General features: G+C 43.9%; 1 protein-coding gene across 3 annotated transcripts in view; it reads left to right on the forward strand.

Moving 5' to 3' along the window:
* The window catches only part of AP3B1 (adaptor related protein complex 3 subunit beta 1), a 2001071-nt gene that overhangs the window by 808607 nt on the left and 1171652 nt on the right, over positions 1–20812 (forward strand). For all 3 annotated transcript variants that reach the window (XM_086960746.1, XM_086960745.1, XM_086960747.1), the window contains one exon: positions 8864–8973. In XM_086960746.1, coding sequence (XP_086816872.1) covers positions 8864–8973 — 110 coding nt within the window. The remainder of the gene's footprint in view (positions 1–8863; positions 8974–20812) is intronic.

The following is a 20812-nucleotide window of genomic DNA, read 5'->3' on the forward strand; positions in this document are numbered from 1 at the left end:
CGGACAAAGAGCATCTGAAGAGATGATTGACTGCGCAGTCGATATTGCGGGCACTGGTTTCCACCAGCTTGCTAGTGCGGCTGCCATACGACGCCAGGGTTGGTTGAAGGCCACCTCCTTCCGGCAGGAAGTTCAATCCAAGATCCTTGATATGCCATGTGATGGTGAATCGCTGTTTGGGTCCCACATTGACGAAGCTCTGGAGTCCATTAAGAAGGACACTGATACGGCTAAATCACTGAGCACTTTGCAATTTCGGAAACAGCCATTTCGGGGTGCACACAGACGCGGCACTTCTTCCACTTTTCGAGGAGGACAATCTCAATTTCGCTCCTACAATCAGAGCAACCAACGTTACTCTTCCAATCAACAGCAATCAAATCGACAACAGTCCTCAAAGCCCTATAGTGAAAGTCATCCTATCGGGGATCCACTCCCAAACGCCAATGACTTTTGTCATCCCCAAAGTGTTGGAGGTCGAATCTCTGTTTTATTCTCATTGGTCCTCCATCACCTCGGACCGCTGGGTTTTGGACATTGTGCTGAAAGGTCATACCTTAGAGTTCGTCAAGATTCCTCCTCATACTCCACGGTCTGGCCCGCCTCCTCCCCATCTCAAGGAGCTTTACCATCAAGTCCGTCTTCTTGTTCAGAAAGTTGCAGTCCAAGTGGTTCCAGTGTCTGAGAAGAGAGGCTTTTTACTCTCGTTTCTTCCTCCTACTCAAGAAGACGGAAGATTGGCGACGAATTCTGGATTTGAGTGCTCTCAACAGATACCTAAAGAGCCAATCTTTCCGCATGCTGACACTACTGGAGATGCTGCGGCTTCTGGCCAGCAGGTTTTCATGACCACCATAGACCTTCAGGACGCATACTTTCATGTCCCAATTCTCCAACAGCATTAAAAGTACCTGAGCTTCAGGGTGGGGCAGACACATTATCAGTTTAAGGTGTTGCCTTTCGGACTCCGCTCCGCCCCTCGTGTGTTCACGAAGGTTTTGGCTCCTGTGGTGTCTCACCTACGCCTCCGAGGCGTCCACATTTTTCCATACTTGGACGATTGCCTCCTCAAGTCTCAATCACGCCATCAACTGAGCCAAGACACTCCACTTTGTTAAGATGTGTTTCAATCCCTCGGTTTGGCCATCAATGTCGACAAGTCACAGTTTGCACCAGCGCAAACCAGGAATTTCTTTCAAAGGCGTTCGTTTCACACGAACGACAACAGAAAATCCTCCGCCTGGTGTGTCTCATTCAATCAAGGCAGTCCGTTTCTATCCGGACATTGAAGTAATTTCTGGGGATGGCATCATCTTGTATTGCACTGATCCCAAATTGCAGACTGCGGACCTGTCCCATTCAAGAGGAACTGGACGTACAGTGGCGTCAGGTCTCCGGATCTTCCAACGACCAAGTGGCCGTTACAGCTCGCATGAGAAAGGGTCTGTGCTGGTCGGCTCATCCGACCAACCTGGCGACTGGAATATCCTTCCTCGTCAAAGCGCCAGATCTCAAGCTCACAACTGACGCCTCTCTGGACGGCTGGGGTGCTCATCTTCAAGGTCTCTCTATCAAGGGCAATTGGTCTCCACACCAACACTCTTGGCATATCAACAGGCTAGAGTTGATGGCGATCTTTCTGGGACTCAAGTAGTTTCTTCCTGTAATTCAAGGGGAGTTGGTGCTTATTTAAACGGACAATACCACCAGCATGCACTATGTGAACAAACAGGGAGGGACCAAGTCTCAACGCTTGTCTCGACTGGCACAGTCGATTTGGGATTGGGCTCTCCGTCATCAGATAACCTTGACGGCGGTGCATCTTCTGGGCGTTTCAAACATCCTGGCAGACTCCCTCAGCAGGTCCACATCGTCAACACACAAATGGGAGCTGCATCAACTGACTCTGGATCTTGTGTTTCACCGATGGGGTCGCCCATCTCTAGACCTCTTTGCGACACCAGAGAATCGGAAATGCTGGTCTTACGCAAGTTGGCATCCCCACCCCGGATTGTGCGGGAATGCCCTTTTGATCGATTGGTGCGACTAATTCGCTTACGCCTTTCCACCGATCCCGTTAGTACCACGGGTGCTGTAGAGGATACGGAGGCAGCCCTGCCACATTCTATTGATCGCCCCTCGATGGCCCAGACTGGTGTGGTTCATCGGAGTTGATCCTTCTGTCCCAGTGCGAGCCCATTCCTCTTCGTCCTCGCCCAGACCTCCTGACGATGGACAGGGGCCATGTTTGCCATCCGGATCCATCCACTCTACAATTGTCGGCATGGAACCTGAGCACCTCGAGTTCGCAAACTTAAATATCTAGCAAGACTGCAGAGAGATCCGCGCTCATGCTAGGGCTCCGTCTACCATCAAAACTTACAAACTCAAGTGGAAGAGATTTTGTCATTGGTGCTTGGCAGCAAATGTCCATCCAATCCATTCTACTCCGGAGCAGATTCTTCCGTTCTTTTTGAGTCTAGCTCTATCTGGACTCTTGCATGCTACCTTGAGAGTTTTCCTAGCTGCAATCTCTCCCTTCCGGCAAGATGGCTCCTCCTCCCTCTGCTCGTCCAGGATTATCCACCAGTTTTTCAAAGGGCTTTTCCGGAAGTTCCAGCCTATTCGGCGCCCTCCTCCACTGTGGCATCTCAATGTTGTTCTGTCGCAACGTATGAAATCACCATTTGAGCCCATCCATAGGGCGGCCATTAAGTTCCTCACCTGGAAGGTTGTTCTTCTTCTTGCTCTGACCTCATCTCGTCGTGTGAGTGACCTCCACGCCTTTACTATCAAACCGCCTTATCTTCAATTCAAACCTGACGGCGTGGTGCTTCGCACCAACCCATCTTTCCTACCTACGGTGCCTACGGACTTTCATCTAATGAACCTGTATTCTTGAAAACTTTCTTCGCTGAGCCAAAGTCTCCGGCTGAGCAGCGATTGCATTCCTTGGACATCAAATTATGCCTTAAATTTTACATTAGCAGAACTGCCTCCTTCCATACGTCCGATCAACTGTTCATTGCTTATGGACGTCTGCGTCAGGGGCATCCAGTTACCAAACAAACGATTGCCCGTTAGATTTCTTCGGCCATTGCCTTCTGCCATCAACAGGCTGGCAAGCCTTTGCAGTCTTCGGTGAGGGCTCATTCTACAAGGGCTATGTCTTCATCCACTGCCCTGTTTCCTGGTGTGCCACTTCATCAGATCTGCCGTGCAGCGACATGATCCAGCAGGCACACCTTCACCAAGCATTACTGCTTGGACGCCATCAATGAGGCGGATACCGCAGTGGGACAGGCAGTACTTTGTCATCTTTTCAAATAAGGTAAGCCTCTGTTTCCTTCTCCTTTCTATTGTTTCAATGATTGCTATTTAAGCTTCCATGACTGTATTACTACAGTCTTCGAGCTTTTCCAGGCTGTGCTTAGCAATCTCATTGTAGGTTACTGCTCTCTATTCTATTCAAGCATGTGAATCTATGAAAGACATCCCTAATACTGGAGAAGAACAATTGTTACTTACCTGTAAACAGGTGGTTCTCCAGTATTGGTGTCTTTCATAGATTCACATGTGACCCACCCTCCTCCCCTCAGAGGCTCTCTTCTCCTCATGCACTCTGGGTCACTTTGGTGCTACGAAAATCTGAGGGTTGGAGCTTCTGAGGAGAAGGTTCTAGGGGGTGCTGGCGCCTGATTGGCTGTAGTTTGGACTACATAATGACAGTGATATGTTAAGTGTTTTCTTTCTCTATCATTCATTCCTATGGAGGAATTGTTTTAGATGTTTCAGTTATGTATTTACTTCTAGTTTTTTCCTCACAAACGTATATTTTTAGCATTTATTGCTATTTTATGTGTTGTGGGACTCCCAATTCGACGACGGGAAATATTCAAACAGGTAAGTAACAATTGTTACTTACCTGTTTACAGGTAAGTAACAATTGTTCTTCTTCTACACAAGCATCTACCATTCTTCAGCAACAGAACTTTACAGACCTATTCCTTAGAATCGATCCTTCAGATTTCTTGTGCACCTCATACCTGATTGAATACTTTCCATTTTTTTTCAACTGTCGCTAATCATTTTAAGTTAAACTAGAAAAAACAGAGGTGTGACACGTTTCTTTTAGGGTCATAATACCGAAGAGTGGTGTCCAGTGTAAGTCTAGACGTGTTTGATTCATGATACATTATCAAGATAATCACTTGCCATGTAAATAATATACTCAAAATGTATGTACAGTTATGATATCTGAATATCCTGAAAATTTGGCATGGGTCCATCCCTCTCAAACATACATATGTGACCTCTGATATTAAGCACTATACCTCTGGGATTGTTACATAGCATCATAGCAGTATCCAGCTATCAACTTGCATTCGTCCATCTTCAATGACAAAGTGAACATTATGGTACCTTTAATGTGGCATACTATTGTTAATTCTTGTAGAGTCCTCTCTGCGTGAACTTTTCAATACATTTAGGCTATCCTGTTTTAGGTTTCAACCTATAATAACTTATAAGACCACACTGAAAGGAAAACAACTCCTCATTGTAAATATATAAACGGTGATAAACACCTTCGCAACTACAAATTAAAATTCTCTTCTAAGAAAGGAATGCGAGACAGAATGAATCCTTTTTATTTTTTCCTCAAGTGGGAACATAGTGCAACTTTGTTATACAAGGTAGCTGCAAGGAAGACTTTTATACAATTATTCTGTTTGAGTTTTGTTGTTTAGGGATGTCACTAAAATATTGTTTCTACTTTCCATTGTTTCCTCCAGTTATGTTTACTTGGATTAAAGGTTCAAAGTTTAAAAGCATGCTTTAAGTCTGAACTACTTACTTAATTTATTATAGAGAATCTGGGAATATGAAAATCATATTTGATCTTTTGGCAGAGTTTATTTCTCTCACTGATGGCTGTCTCCTTAGAATCTTGACCAATATTTACTATCACATTTACCCTCAAATAAAGAATGCGTACAACTTTTTGATGCATTAGTTTAATTTTCTAACAAGTCCTTATGAATAGCAGATTGACTACTAAACTCTGTAAAACATCCCAGGTTTCACACATTCAATGCAACGTGTAGTGACAGGTATCAGTGAATAAAGTGCTGTTGCCAAGCAAACTAGGATAGTGGTGAAAACAACACTATATTTATCACATTTCCAACAAAATGTATTGCTGCAAAGTGTCCTGTTACACAGGATACCTTCAGCTAATCCTTGATTTTACCCAACTGTACTTTACTGCTGGAGTTGTTTAGCCCATAGTTCAAATGTTAACTGCACAGATCCTAGTATACAATGTGATGTCTGTTACATGGTCAGAACGGATTTAATTTGCAATGGGTACATTTGGCAGCTATGAATGTCCACACAACAGCACCACCACCTTAATGTTAGGCAAAGAGTACAAAAAAGCAGTGCAGACCTTGTTTAAAGTATCAAGTTCCAGGTGCCTTAGAATGCAGGACTGCAAATTAATCCAGTGTAATTAAAAATATGAACAGTTTCACAAGGCGCTATGCTGTTTGTATGGCTGACCACCCCTAAAATATCATAGTGTTCAGTAAGGAGTAGGTGAATGACCCAGAACAGTGTACATGATCTTATTTTTTAATTGAAACATTTGAATATAGTACTCTTTTTAAATCTATAGTTAGTCTTGTACACCAGCAGTCGTCCTGACTGAGTGAGTGTGAGACAGTGTAATTAGATGTGAGTGAGAGTTTCTATGATTAAGGCAATCTAACATAAGTCTATTGGACACAATACAAATGGAAAGTGTTGGACTTTGGCCTTTTGGCAGGTTCACCCCGAAACTTTTTGCAATCTCCTAACCTTTCTGTAACCTGGTGTTGGTGATTTTAAGCCTCTGAGCACTTTAGCACTGGGGTCCAGTGTAAAGTGCGCTCTCTGTATGCGTGTGGTGAGATTAGCATGCCCTCCCATAGGAATGCATGGGGGAAAGAGTGCAGGTCTGAGTTTAGTATGTATGAACTTGTGAGGATCAATGCTGCACAATGGTGTGCGCAGATTTATGGTGACTGGTAGAGAAATGCCACTTTTAGAAATGGCATTTGTGTGCTATGCGTCTGCCTGCCTGATGTGAACTGCATGTCTGGCTTGAGAGTGACAGGAACTGAGGGGTGTGGGTGGCTCCTGGAGGGGCAGCGTGAGTTAGCGCTGAGCTGAATGGGACACCTGGAGTAAGAGTGGTGGGAGGGGTAATCCCCTAACTCTGAATAGGATGGTGCCTGCCCTTTTTAATGCTGGTTCCACCCCCCTGTGGTGTGTCTGATGGCGAGCCCCCATCTGACAAAGGGGAAGAGGAGCTTGGCAAACAAAGTGCTCCAAAGCCCCCCTAAACCAGTTCCGACTGGTAACCCCAAGCCCTGTGCTGTGACACAACGAAGAAAGGGCGTATAAAAGAAGGGGCTGTGACCCCATAATGTTAAGTTCTTTGGTGCTGATCCTGCTGGGGCTTGCTGCTGCTGGGGCCCAGGGGGGGGGCTGCCAGGTGGGCTTGCCTCCCTGGGCCCTGCATTGCCCTCTGATTCCCAAGGGGACTTATTCTTTTTCCTGCAGGACCCTTTTCCAAAGAGCTGTGGCTCCTAGCACCTCGTGAGCGCTATTTTTTAATTGCTATGGGGAATAGACAAGAGGGACCTTCGCAGCGTGGAGCTGCAGCCTATCTTGAGGGAATCCCGACTTAGGGATTCCCCCGCTTGTGTGCCTAATCACCGCCGCAGCCCAGGCGCCCCAAAGCGGAAGTCAGGCAGGCCCGCGCCTGACTGGGGGCTGGGCTTGCTCAGGAAGCGGAAGAGCAGTGCTGCCGCAAGACCCAGGCAGGAGACCACCCCGCGCTGGGACGTGAAGAGAGGAATTCCGGAGCCTCGCATGCTCTACGTTCAAGTCCCAGGTCCCAGGAGGGGGCCGAGGTGAAAAGGGAGACGCTGTAGGCAGACGGGAGACCATCCTGCCTGCGTGGATGCTGCCTGATGCAACGCGGGGCTCCGCTGAGCACGAGGGTGCCCAGCGCACCGCAACAGTGTAGTCTCCCCAGCGAGGGAGAAGAGCGCGGAGTCCAACGGGAGGAGAGCCTCCCCCGCATATCCCCGATGAGTAGGGCTGAGGCTGGTTGTGTTGTTGTTGGTGTCACTGGGCACCCGGGCAGTACCGGTGTCTCTTGAGCGGCCCTGCCTGGCAGCGGGCCGCTCCAACGACAGGGCCATGTTATTCAGTATAGGCCCAAGGGCCCCAGTGAGATGGTGCACTTCAGGGCACATGGTACGGGCCTGAGCGGTCCCGCCGTGGCGGGCCGCTCCAACATGGCCACAGCTGTTTTTAGGGCGTTGCAGCTGCCCACCGGACAGAATGCAGCTGCAACGCGGGGGCAGATTTTGTTTAGGAGCCCCAGTGGGGGTTCAGGAGGCATCGTAGTGCCAGCCCCATTCTTTTCCTTGGGGACATTTTAAGGAGAGGCACAGTGAGTGCCCAGGTCGACGTACTGCTCCACAGCTGCCCAGCAAAGTGGTGGGCAGCTGCTACGTGTAGGTTTGTGCAACTGCACACTGTTGATTGCTGCATTGGCAGCCAGAGGGCTAATGGGATAACCCTGGAGAAGCCCTAACATTTCTGGACATAGGGCATTGGCGCCCCAGTGAAAGGCCCGATGGCCTGGGGTCAGTTCTGTGGTTAGGCCTAATAGGTTTATTCCTGGCATGGTACCAGCCTATAATTATGCTTATGCCTGACTTACCTTGAATATTGCGTAATGTTTTTATGAGTGGGAGGGTATTGCATAATGTGTCTATGCTGGTGAGGTCCATTGGTTAATGTGGTTATGCTAATGAGGTTTGGTCCTAATGTGCTAATTCCTAATGTCATGCTATGATGTTTTGGGGTAGTACCTGTTTACGTAATGTGTTTATGCTTATGGGGTTAGTGCATAATGTGTCTATGCTGATGAGGTGTGGGCCTAGGTGGGTTTATGTCTAATGTGATAATACTGAGGTCCTTCTGGTTCCAGTAGTTGCTGGTTGTGTTTTGCAATTACTTACCTGCATTCTGGTGGTCCTGGCCGTGGCCCGATTGGCCCAGTCCTGTATATAATCCCCTGTGAATATTGCACTTGTCAGTTGGCACAGTGTAAATGTGTGATTATGTTTCTAATGTGTTTTTTGGCAATACAAAGGCTCTTTTTTTATATAACCTTGTGTGGAGTTCCTTGTGTAGTATGCTTAGTGTGTTGCTGCTGTGTGTGTATGTATTGCGCAAACGCTTTGCACATTGCCTCTGGGATAAGCCTGACTGCTCGTGCCAAGTTACCAAGGGGGTGAGCAGCGGTTAACTTCAGCGTGTAACTCCCTTGCCCTGACTGGAGTGGTGGTTTCTGCCTTGCTTTGACGCAAGCCTTAGCCAATCAGAAATCCCATTTCTAACTGAAAGATAATGCATACTCTGCATTATTATGCCTCAAAATTAAATATGTGCTTTATAACTATCCTTGCTTTGGGGGTTAGGTTAAAAAGCACTGATTTCAAAATCTTTGGAAAACCCTGAGAAAACAAACACCAGTGAGAGCCACAAAAAATAAACACTGAAAATAGGACATGCTAACTAAATATTACTCAGTTTTATGATTAAGTTTTACTCTGGCACAAAATGGAGGTGCTTTCCATTTCGGGATCATGATTTATTGTATATCTTTTTATCGTTTAGTTTTACAATATCCTCACATGATTTAATTTTTTTTTTTTTACCTGCTTCATTCATTGTACACATCTGGACATTAGCATGCTGAAACTAGTTACTGTAACAGGTCTTCTCTTGCTTTTTTCAGAAGTGGTAGTTGCAGAAAGCGTAGTTGTCATCAGGAAGTTGCTGCAAACACAACCGGCACAGCATGGAGAAATTATTAAACATATGGCCAAACTGCTGGATAATATTACTGTAAGTATGTATTTTTTTTTACTTGTGTGCTTCCATTTGCTTTGTACCTGGAATCAAAGCACAATTTACAGAGTTACACATCTACAACTTTGTAAAAGTGTATTATCTAACCATTGACCCTCTAATAATTTTATTTTAAATGATTTAGGTTTGTTATGGAATTTTTCATTGCCATCACCTCTGGCTTCCGTCCGTGGTTGGGATAATTCAGTTAAAGACGTGATCCGATTGTCAATAGATTGGTAGCTGTTCTAAAATAATATCTTGCAGACTTTATCCTCCTATTTTCTCCCTGTCACATATTTTGTAACCAGCACTGGCAAATCTAATAGGCCTAGCTATTTTTAAAGAGCAGTCTTTTTTAAGTATTTTATTAGTTTTCCCAAAACAAGAACAAAGTGCAAAAATAGCATTCATCTATGGAGCATTCATCTATGATTCATCTTGGGTACCAGTTACCAGTGCAACCATGATCCAACAAACAATTTGCATGTGAAGTTCACCAAATAATCAGTATGTGAAAGAGTAATTGGTCAACAGCATAGTTGCCAAACAGAGTCCGGCAGTTTCATAATTCTGTTGACACCCGCTCACATTACTGATATAAACCCCACCACCTCCCCTCCCCTCAACCCTCCACCTTGATTTTTACCCATTCTTATGGTTCTGCCAGTTTGCGATATGACTGCCACGGGCCCCATACCTTATTATACTTCTTGGAACATTCCCGCCCCTTGTAAAAATACTTTTCAGCAGCAAAGATCAGTCCATATAGTATTTCCATTCTATAGTCCCTGCAGGGTCTGTTGCTCCTCTGCTTTGGACTGTTTTGCGACTCACCACAGTCTCTCCCAAATTGCTCAACAGTTTCACATATCTGGGAGGGGGATCGTCCCTCCAAATTCCCAATATCAGAAAGTTTGTATCTTTTTTGATTGGAAAGCTAGCCATAGCCCTTATCAGAAAATACATTTTACACAAAGGGACAGGACACCTGAGTATAAGGAGCATATTGGTGTGTCTTTGAAAAGCAGCACTTATCACTTTGCAGATAAAGGCTGCAGTACCATAAGCTGGTACTAGAGACTGATCAGATGCCCTCATTTGTCTTATTTTGTTGGAAGTAAAAAAGAACAATAGCAAAAATAATTATGGTGCTTACATTGTGAGCAGATAGTTCATAGATAGGATGTAGCTTCAACATATAGATTTGCACACTCCCCTTAGCCAATGATTGGTACTTATTTTATTTTCCTAGACATGATTATCCCAAAGCTGAGCTATGGAGGTGAACATCATTATCGAGGCTATGAAGCGATGAGAGAGGAGAGATGATCCTAACTTGTTACAATGAGTACCTTGTTTCATACACTAGCCTCCCATACATTTCCACCGCTGTCCCTCAATCTCATGTTACTAGAGAATAAACATCAGATTAGATGTCCTTAAATAGCTTCTTTTTTTTAAAATGGGAAGGAACAATGGAATTGTGCTTTAATTTTCAACAGATCGATTATAGAGGGCTCTTATTCAACATATGCATTTGTGTAGTGACTTTAACACCTTGCCTGCGGCGCCGATTCTCCCCCGGTGCTGAACATTCCATTCGCGGGTGTGGTTGTGACGGAACCATTCCGTCATCCGCACAGCCCAACCGTGAGGCATGACGGAATGGTTCCTTCACAAGCATCGAAGGGGTTAACAAGTCCAGTGATTTTTGCTGGTTTTCTATGGTCACCAAAAAATATCTCCATGCTGGATTATGCTCTTGAAAGTCATTATTGTAGCTTTGAGTGCATCTTCTGTATGTATTTATAGCAGGCACCCCGTTGATAGCTAGTATTTGAAACTTGTATATACAAAATAGCTGTAAAGGACAACTCTTAAGCTGTTTCCCTGAATATGCAGTGCCACCGAAACATACATGCTAATAGACCTGATTCAGATGGAATACTCCCAATGTTTTAATCCAGAAATGTTTTATTTTAGGTGTCTCCTGCCTAAAATTGCATTCACTTCAATGTAAGCCAATGGGGAAAATACATTCCGCCGATTTATTTTTCATAATCTCCCACTTTGAAAATGATGGCATGTATCCAGAAGTAGGGAAACAATGAGAGGGGGAGTATGTACTGATGGAGAGTAATGAAAGGGAACATATGAGGGAAAATAGCAGAGAGGCCTGCGTTACCATGGAGTGCAAAAAATTGAAAATGCTGTAGTAACATGTAAAAGCAAAAATAGTTCCCCGACATCAACAATTGAAGGCTATAATTCATCTACTCAAACCATGGTGAGACCTTCAGCACCTTCTTGTGCGGATTTAAGAGCATATATTTAACATTTGAGTTTAGGCCAAAGAATCGTGTAGTTTGTTTTGTATATGGTTTGATAGATTGATGTGGTATAAACTCATCTCACAGTGTGTATTGCTAAAATTGAAGCTATAGTTTATCATTTTAATTATTTTGTGATCATTTAGGTGGTCTAATTTATTCGGTGGACAGCATTGTAAGTGAAACTTAAATTGCATGTTGAAATGTTTTTTAAGTTTTGGAGGCTTCTTAACATAACTGCTTCTGTGGTAGAAAAGCATCTGGGTGTATTTAATGGATGACAGAATTTGGTTTAGCTTAGTAAAAGGGATCATCACAAGCTTGAGAGAAAAGCATATTTCTAAATAGTTACTGCTTCACAGAAATTGCTCATGTTTTTATTTTATTTGGATTATTTTCAATGCAAAACTATCTCCTGAAATCACTGAAGTGCATGGTTAAGTAGTCACATCAGAGTTACCTGCCATTTGCATGGTGGGTGAAGGAATTACAACAAGTTGCAGAGTTTTACATTTTTTCTTTATTTAGGGTTTTATAGAGTGCTGCTAACCACCCAATGGTGGTCTCAGGGTGTTGTGAGTCTCAGTTTGGTGAAGTATGGCTGGGTGGTCAGGTGGTGAAAACAAGATGGACATCGAACTAAGACTTCAAAGTTGGCATAGCCTTTAAGGTAGAAGCAAAGGCCAGATGGAAAGTGCATCAATGCATCACTCTTAAACATCTGATTGACATAGCTTTGGGGCAAGGATGGGTTGTTAAACAAATGCTGTGGAAATGGCTGAATGTTAAGATGTTTTCTGAGTTTAGTATGGTCCTTATTCAGTTGTTGATCTAAGAGTAGGGAACATCAATGGGTAGGACCTCACACCTGTTAGCAGCTACCACCGTATGTCTTGTATCTGGTCCTTTTTTTTTTAGATGATCTTTGGTTCCTAGTTGGAAAATTCTGGGTAAACAGTGAGGTAGTTGAGTGTATTTTCTTGTACAGCAATGTGTAGAAGATATTCAAGTTTGAGCTCTCTTTCACTGGGAGCCAGTTGAGGGATTTTAGGGTTGTGTGATGTGTGCCTACCCATTCAGAGTGAATACGAACAAGTGGTATAGTTTGAGACTATTTGAACTTTAGACATGGTTGCTCTGGGGACACCAGTATTTAGGCTGTTATAATAGTCCAAACAAGACAGTACCATTTCTATAATAAGGAAAATATTTTGGAACTTAGTGCCAAAGTTAAAACCCCTTTGATTAGTCGAAGATGGTGAGCTGTGATTTTGGGCAAGTCATTTGTTTGACGGATAAATGAAAGTCTTACAGTACTCCAAGGTTTGACTTTTATCCACTGGCTTTAGTGATGAGTTTAATGGTCCATGGAAGAGGGATATGGACGGGGTTAACTTGCCCCAGCACAAGGATTTTAATTTTTTACCAATGAATCATAGTGGTTATTCTCCATCCACCTATGGATATGTAGATTAGACATTGATAAAAATTAAGGCGTTTTCCAGGTTCGTCATCCAGGCTTAGAGCAGTGTTGTGCCATCCCATATGCATTTATTGGTATTCCAGCAGCACAAACCTAGCTATGAAGCAACGGAGCACTGTACATTACATTGGGGCTGGAAACGATTATGAGCGAGTGTAGTTTTATTTGGTTCTCTTGTATGTTTGTTTACTTCTTCATAATTTTTTTCTTTGAATTAGTTACATTACAAATACTGATCGCAATTTCAGAATGTTCTAAGCATGTGAGCTGTAGATCACATGCTTTGCATAGCCTGTCATCTAGTGTTGGGTCCGGATGTTTGCACTTTGTTTTTCTTCAAAGAAGTCTTTTCTAGTCACAAGGTAGGTGACTCCTCGTTTTGGTGATAGTGCGCAAAGGCTTCAACTCTATTGTTTGATTGTTTTTTTCCGCCACCTGGTTCGGATGTGAATTGCGGCACTCCGGTTCGACACAGTTTCTCGGGTTTCCCTCGACACGCAATCCACTACCCTCTACGGTATTGTTTCTTGATCGCCTTTCCCATTCTCTGCATATCGTTTCGAGTCAAAGTCTTTGATCGGAAGTTTCCTGGAGGGCCGTTGGACCTACCCACGTCGGGCTCGCTAGCAGTCAATGCAAATTCTGTCCTGGGTTTCGCGCTAAGTTTCCACGCACCGACTTGCACGAAGTGTGCAATCTCTGTCTATCCACGGAACACAACTAACAAGACTGCGATGCGTGCCAATTGTTTCGATCCAAGAAGACGTTCCCTGACTGTCTGGCTCGACATCACGAAATGCACCAACAAAGCGACTCCACACCAGACATCTTCGGTGAAGATTCTGACCAGGAAGAATTAACGCACAATTAGCCGAAGAAGATCGGGAACACATCTCCCTGTCCGAAGCGAACTCCGACATGGAAGAACAAGAGCTAGTGACACCAGGTCAGTGTACCATGAGTACAGACACCCCCTGTCCCAACACTTGTCGAAGAAAAAGGCTTCGGTCCTTCCTCTGCCCTCGGGCCAAAGTCGAGATTGTGAAAAAGTTTTGAACACCCTGACGTTCGGCCTGGCATCAAAACACAAATTAAAGCCTTCTGGCTAGGGATCAAGTCTGCTCCATGTTGATGCTGAACTGAAACCTTCGGCATCGAGATCGAAGCACGTTGTTGTAGCCATTCCCACGCTACCGAAGAGTAAATCTTCGGAGCCGAAAGCTTCAGAGCCGGAACTTTCTAAGCCGAAAAGTATAGCGCCCAAAGTGAAAACAACTGTTCCATCCAAAGAGCCTCCTGTCGACGTTCCAACTGCAAACATGGATCCGAAACAGAAAGAACTGCTTATCAATCCAGATACTGGACATATTCATGTGAAAATGCCAGCGAAAAGGAAAATGGGCTTACAAGAGAACTACCACATTCCTTTGAAAAGCAAGAATGTGGGTACCAACTCTTCTCCTCCTCCCATTACACCTCCTTCACCCATAGACCCAAATTTGCTCATCACACCCATAAATTCCCCACAACCTCAATCACCTAATCCACAAGATGAAGGAGATGGGGATAAAGATAGGCCACAGGACATTAATGACCCCTAGGAGGATTATAATACAGATCAGATCATAGACAATTATCCAGATCTGTACCCTTCCAAATCCTCACCACCTGATGACAACAGATATAGAGCTACTTAATAGGGCTGCTCAATACAATGGGGTGGAATTACACAAAGAGGCTCTTGAAGAGGATATTCTATTTGAAATCTTAAGTTCCTCTCAGAGATCAACACAGACTATGCTTAAAGGAATGCTTAAATATAATGACAACATTTTTTAAAACCCTGTGCAGGCATGAATTATTACACCCAGAATTATGGAAAACTATAAGCCAGCACCTAATGACCCCACTTACATCAAGGGTAAACTTCCATTAGACTCTCTTGTAGTCTCCAAAGCTCGCATTCGAGCATACTCACAAACTACTGGACATGCCCCTCATGATAAGGAGTTAAAATTAATTGATGCCTCAGGCAAAAGAAGTTCTGAAACCAAACAAGGGAACCCGAAAGGTAAATAAGGACCTTGGGTAGCAATCATATTTTAGAACAATGGTCCTTATAATATGCAAATAATCAGACTAGATAAATATAGACTGAAATCATGCTACATTAGAAGTGTCCAGCCGGACATTCAATTAATCGATCAATAGATTCAAAGTAATTATGTGAACACCACAACATTATAGTGGGACACAGTCCTGTATCCTACAAAAACACATTACATTTACAAACCACAGACGACATTTGAGGCAGGACAAGGGTAGCATGTCGAATGTAAATTATGGCAAGCCTAGTACAAACAGACATGGCACTTTTTTATCTCAGTGGATTCATGTTCGTGCTGTTTACATGGGTCGATGATGTTTCGATCCTTTCACAAAAATAACAGGATCATCATCAGGACAGTAATTAGTACAAGCCTGAGTTTAGAGATTGTCTGTAGAAAATAGAGAGAGAAAGGGGGAAGGGTTAAGGAGTGCCTAGTATTAAATGTACTACTTAGAACATACTATGTGTAGACCGTGTAAGCTACTCCAGTGGGTAGAGTAGGAGTGATCAGGCAGAGTGATGCAGGCATGGCAACGATATGACAATGTGGAGCCGTACATATACAATGGCACGTAATATTGGTGATAGGTTGAAGGAAGGTTGAAGGTGAAGTTACAGTCATCCAGATTAAGACACAACAGTGCCTTAGGCTAAAGCATGCTGCTGATTTAATAACTTTATGGGTGAGGTTAGATGTGCATGCAGAATAGACAGTGCTGGTATCTGAGCAGAGAGAGAATCATGGAGGTAAATCAGAATGGTACATAGTGGGAAACTTGTGCACAGCTATGGAACACGGGTACCGGCAACGTAGCGATGTTTAGGGGTAAAAGTGCTACTGCATCGCCGGATACCCAACCAGGAAGGGTATGATTTAAAAACGCCAAACCGGGCTAAAAATGAACATTGCGATAATTGTGACAACATATTACAAGACAAACTAGAGAAGCGCGAAAAGAAACAAGTACGCCTTCAGCTTATGATTCAGATGTTAAACGAATATCTGAAAGCATACACAATCCCTGTGGGTTTGCAAGTACGGAATATTCCAGGCATTTTCACTGACAATCTAAAATACATCAATAACTTTATTTACATAGGGACTACGTGCTCTAGGCACTGGCTAGTTCTAGGCATCTACACTGCGGCTGAATCACTGAAAAAATTGGCAGAAGAGATCGGCCAAATTGAAAAACAGATCGAAGAATCCTGCCCGGTCCCTGATAGTGAGAAATTACTTGAACAAGTTCAGAAAACAGTTGAGAATTTTCACAGGGTAGAGCAGAATAAAAAAATAATTTAAAGCTAAAAAAGACATCAAGGCTTATAGCACAGAACGCACCTATCCATACCTACAGAAAGATTTCTATATCAACCGAACATACACTATTCCGCAGAACAATAGACCCTGGGGTCGATTTAATAGGCGGAATAACCTGGTAGGTTTCTCAGACACTTCGGCGGATTCATCCGAGTACTCCGACTCGGGGGTAGGCCCAAGTACTTCCAACCGCAACCCAGGCACCAATTTTTTAGAAAGGGGCCAAAGCGAGCCGCCCAAGCGGGGACGGGTGAAACAGACACAACGGTGGTACAACCCACCTGGCGAATGCCAAATGGGTCAGAAGTTTTAACAATGGTGATTATTATTATCTATTAGCAGACACAGCAGCACTCGCAGTCAACACCAGTTTATTGCTACACAGACATGCTTGTCTCAGATTTTCGGGGTTCAAACCCGAGGTCCAAGCCTCTATTTTTAACCAACCCTTTGATAAAGAGCACCTCTTTGGTCCTACAGTGGACACTTCTCTAGAGAAGATGAAAAAAGATATAGAGGTCGCAAAATCCAAGGGGGCTCTGCAACTCCCTACCAATCGTGGATCCCTTCGTCGTTCCTTGTTCAGGGGTGGCTCCAAAACCACTTCATCAGAAAATCCCTTCTCTTCTTACAAAGGCAATTATCAATCGCCCGCCTCAAGAGGTTACTTCAGGGGAGGATTTAGAGGAAACAACGGCAAGGGAAGAGGCAGAGGCAACTCAACACGCACTTCCCCTGCAAACAGCAAACATTGACCTCTCTCCTCTACCCCGATCATTCCACTCCTGTTGGGGGACGTCTCTCACAATTTCTTCCCATCTGGAATATAATCACCTCAGATAGATGGGTTCTACAAATTATCCATTATTGTTATTGCCTAGAACTTAGACACTCCTCTCCCTGTTACAAAAAGGAGCTATAGAACCAGTCCCATTACAATATCATGAGGCAGGTGTATTCTCCCTGTACTTTTTAATTCCCCAGAAAGACCGCTCTCTCAGGCCTATACTACACCTCCAAGACCTCAATCTATACATCCAGTTGGAACACTTTGATATAGTCACACTCCAAAAAGTAGTCCCGCTCCTTCAGCAAGGTGACTTACTGTCCACTTTGGATTTAAAGGACGCCCACGTCCACATCTCGATACACCCCGCTTACCGCAAATACCTCAGGTTTGTGGTAGCAGGGCAACATTACCAATTCAAAGTACTCTCATTCGGAGTCACTACTGCTTCCAGGGTTTTCCCCAAATGCCTGGCAGTAGTTGCAGCTCATAGACGAAGACAACACATTCACGTCTTCCCATACTTAGACGACTGGCTCATAAAAGCCTGCTTGCACGCATATTGTCTACGACATACTCACACAACAGTGCAGCTGCTCCACAATCTGGGATTCACCGTAAATCTGTCCAAATCCCATCTCCAACTCCCCAACACGCAAGCGTATTTGGGAGCCACTTTAGATACACAAAAGGCCCTGGCATATACCAATCCGGCCAGAATCCACAACATTCAAACTACTTTGCCAGTTCCAACCTCAACACTCATTGCTGGATCGAGTGTTCATTCAGTTACTAGGAATGATGGTGTCTTGCATTCTAATAGTCCCCTTAGCAAGACTTAAAATGTGTCCCCTTCAGGAATGCTTAGCACGTCAGTGGAATCAGTCTCACTGTCAGTTATCAGATCTAGTGTTGGTAGATGACCGCACTCATTGCTCTCGGCAGCGGTCGAATCCACAAATCCTTTCCAAAGGGCGGCCCTTAATCAACCAGATTCCACAAACAGTGCTAACAGCAGATGCATCGCTCACTGGTTGTGGAGCTCATCTCCAAACTCACACAATTCAGGGCATGTGGAGCCTGCAGCAAAAGCAGCTTCACATAAATTATCTAGAGCTTCTAGCGATATTTCTAGCACTTCATGCCTTTGAAGTTCACCTAACAGCCAGGTATTACATACATAAACAGGAGGAACACACTCTCTCCAGCTATCACAACTAGCACAGACCATCTGGAGGTGGGCCATAAGTCACAAAATGTATCTCCTCGCAGAACACCTTCCAGGAGTAAACAAACAAATCACAGATCTGCTCAGCAGACAGAGACAACAGATCCACGAGTAGGAACTCCACCCTTAAGTTCTCCACCCATTCTGTCAGATGTGGGCTTCCCAGACAAATGTATTCGCCACACACCAAAACGCAATATGCTGAAGCTCTGCCTTCAGGTATCCACACCCATTGCCCAGTGGCAATCGATAAATTGGTCAGGGATATTTGCCTACGCTTTTCCGCCTCTCCCACTCATTCACTAGTGGTTCGGAAGCTCATGCAGGCATCCTTGACACTAACCCTAGTTGCTCCCACATGGGCCTGTCAACGGTGGTTCACCACCCTGTTGGAGCTCTCAGTAGTCCCTCACTGAAAACTACATCTTACACCCAATCTCCTCACACAGAGCTGTGGAGAGAAGACATCCAAATCCTGGTCTTCTCAGCCTTGCGATCTGACACTTGAAATCATACAGTTTGGCTACCTTATTCTTCTGCCAGACTGCATGAATATTATCAAAGAGACTAGATGTCCTACTACAAGGGCCTGCTATGCCGCAAAGTGGAAACAATTTGTTATTTATTGCAATAACAATCAAATCATCCTGCTTGATGCTTCAGTTCAGAACATAATCTGCTATTTACTGCATCTACAGCTTTCACATTTAGCGTACCATATGCTTACATCTTGCTGCAATAGCCGCATACCTACAAAATAGACATCTGTTGCTCTTCAAAAGCTCCTGTTATTAAGGCATTTTTGGAATTACTCAATAGTAATTCCCCCAAGACTTCCATCTGCCCCAGTGTGGAATCTCAATATTGTCCTCCCACATTTTATGGGTCCAGTCTTTGAGCCATTGCACAAATGTGAGCTGCAATTTCTCACTTGGAAAGTCACTTTACTCATAGCTATTATATCACTGTGAGAATAGGTGAGCTTCAGGCACTAACCATAGAGGAACCATTTTTACAAGTACACCAAAACAAAGTGGTTCTTCGGAATAATCCTAAATTTCTACCCAAGGTGATTTCTACCTTCCATTGTAACCAATCCGTTGATTTGCCTGTGTTTTGCCACAAAATCTGGTTGAGGGAATAACGTTCTCTACACACCTAAGACGTTAAAGTAGCATTAGTGTATTACATAGAAAGGTCAAAACCTTTCCATAAGACAAAACAACTTTTTGTGGCTTTTGCCCTACCTCAAAAAGGCAATCCCATCTCAAAATCAAGTATTGCACGGTGGATAGTCAAATGCATTCAGACATGCTATGCAAAAGCAAAACAAACATTAACAATTCCTCCTAGAGCGCACTCCACTCGCAAACTAAAGGCTTTTGAGGCTTTCTTAGGAAACATCCCCATAGAGTACATCTGCAAAGCTGCAACATGGTCTACACCTCACACATTCACAAAACACTATTGTGTAGATGTGTTAGCAAGACAGCAAGCTAGTGTGGGCCAGGCAGTTCTACGTACACTCTCTCAAAACTCTGCAACAGGTTAGCCACCACTTTGGGATATTACTGCTATATAGTCTATGCAAAGCATGTGATCTACAGCTCACATGCCTCGAACGGAAAATGCTACTTAACCAGTATGCATCTGTTCTTGACATGTAGAGCTGTAGATTTACATGCGCTCACCCGCCTCCCCGGGTACCTGTACCTATTGCAGTGATATCTTACATAGATACATACATATGGACATCTCTATTCTACTACTCTTACTAACTCCATCACCCTCTGCTCTAAAACAATCTAACAATAAAGTCGATGCCCATATGCACTATCACCGAAAGGAGGAGTCACCTACCTCGTGACTGGAAAAGACGTCTTGGAAGAAAAACAAAGTGCAAACGTCCAGACCCAACACTAGATGGCAGGCTATGCAAAGCATGTGATCTCCAGCTCTACATGCCAAGAACAGATGCATACTGGTTAAGTAGCATTTTCCTTTCTCATCTTAGCCTTCCAGCAGACTCCATCTATACGAGCTTTGAACACTGTTTGATAACCTAATTGTTACTATTTCTCTAGTCCTAACCAGGGGTCTATGTATGGACAACTGGGACGCCTTGTTGCTGGGGCAGCCATGCGCGGTATAAGTCCCTATAACATAACATAACAACTGACCTTTACTATTAGTTCAGCCACATATTGTTGTTCCTGTGTACCTGCTCTTTTGGGTGTGTCACTCTCTTACAAACCATGATGTAAAATGGCAAATGTTTTGTATGGAAATTGTACTTGTATGCAAATAAGAAAAATTTCAATAAAAACACACAAAAAAATGTGTCTGGGAAGCCATTTAGAAGATTGTGTACATCAAGTGAATATTATTCAAATAAATTTCATGCTCATTTTATTGCAAAATCTTTCAGTCACACAGTATTGAGTAAAGTTACAAGGCTGGGATTTGAACCTAAGTCCCTAGGCTCCAAAGGAGCCAGTTATAGTCACAAGGCCACATCTCCTATCATACATGTGGAAACCAAACTGATAGGATTTAGGATGGTGGTAAAGGGTG

Source organism: Lissotriton vulgaris, chromosome 3_1 (assembly GCF_964263255.1).
Source record: "Lissotriton vulgaris chromosome 3_1, aLisVul1.2, whole genome shotgun sequence".
In the NCBI taxonomy this organism is placed as follows: domain Eukaryota; kingdom Metazoa; phylum Chordata; class Amphibia; order Caudata; family Salamandridae; genus Lissotriton; species Lissotriton vulgaris.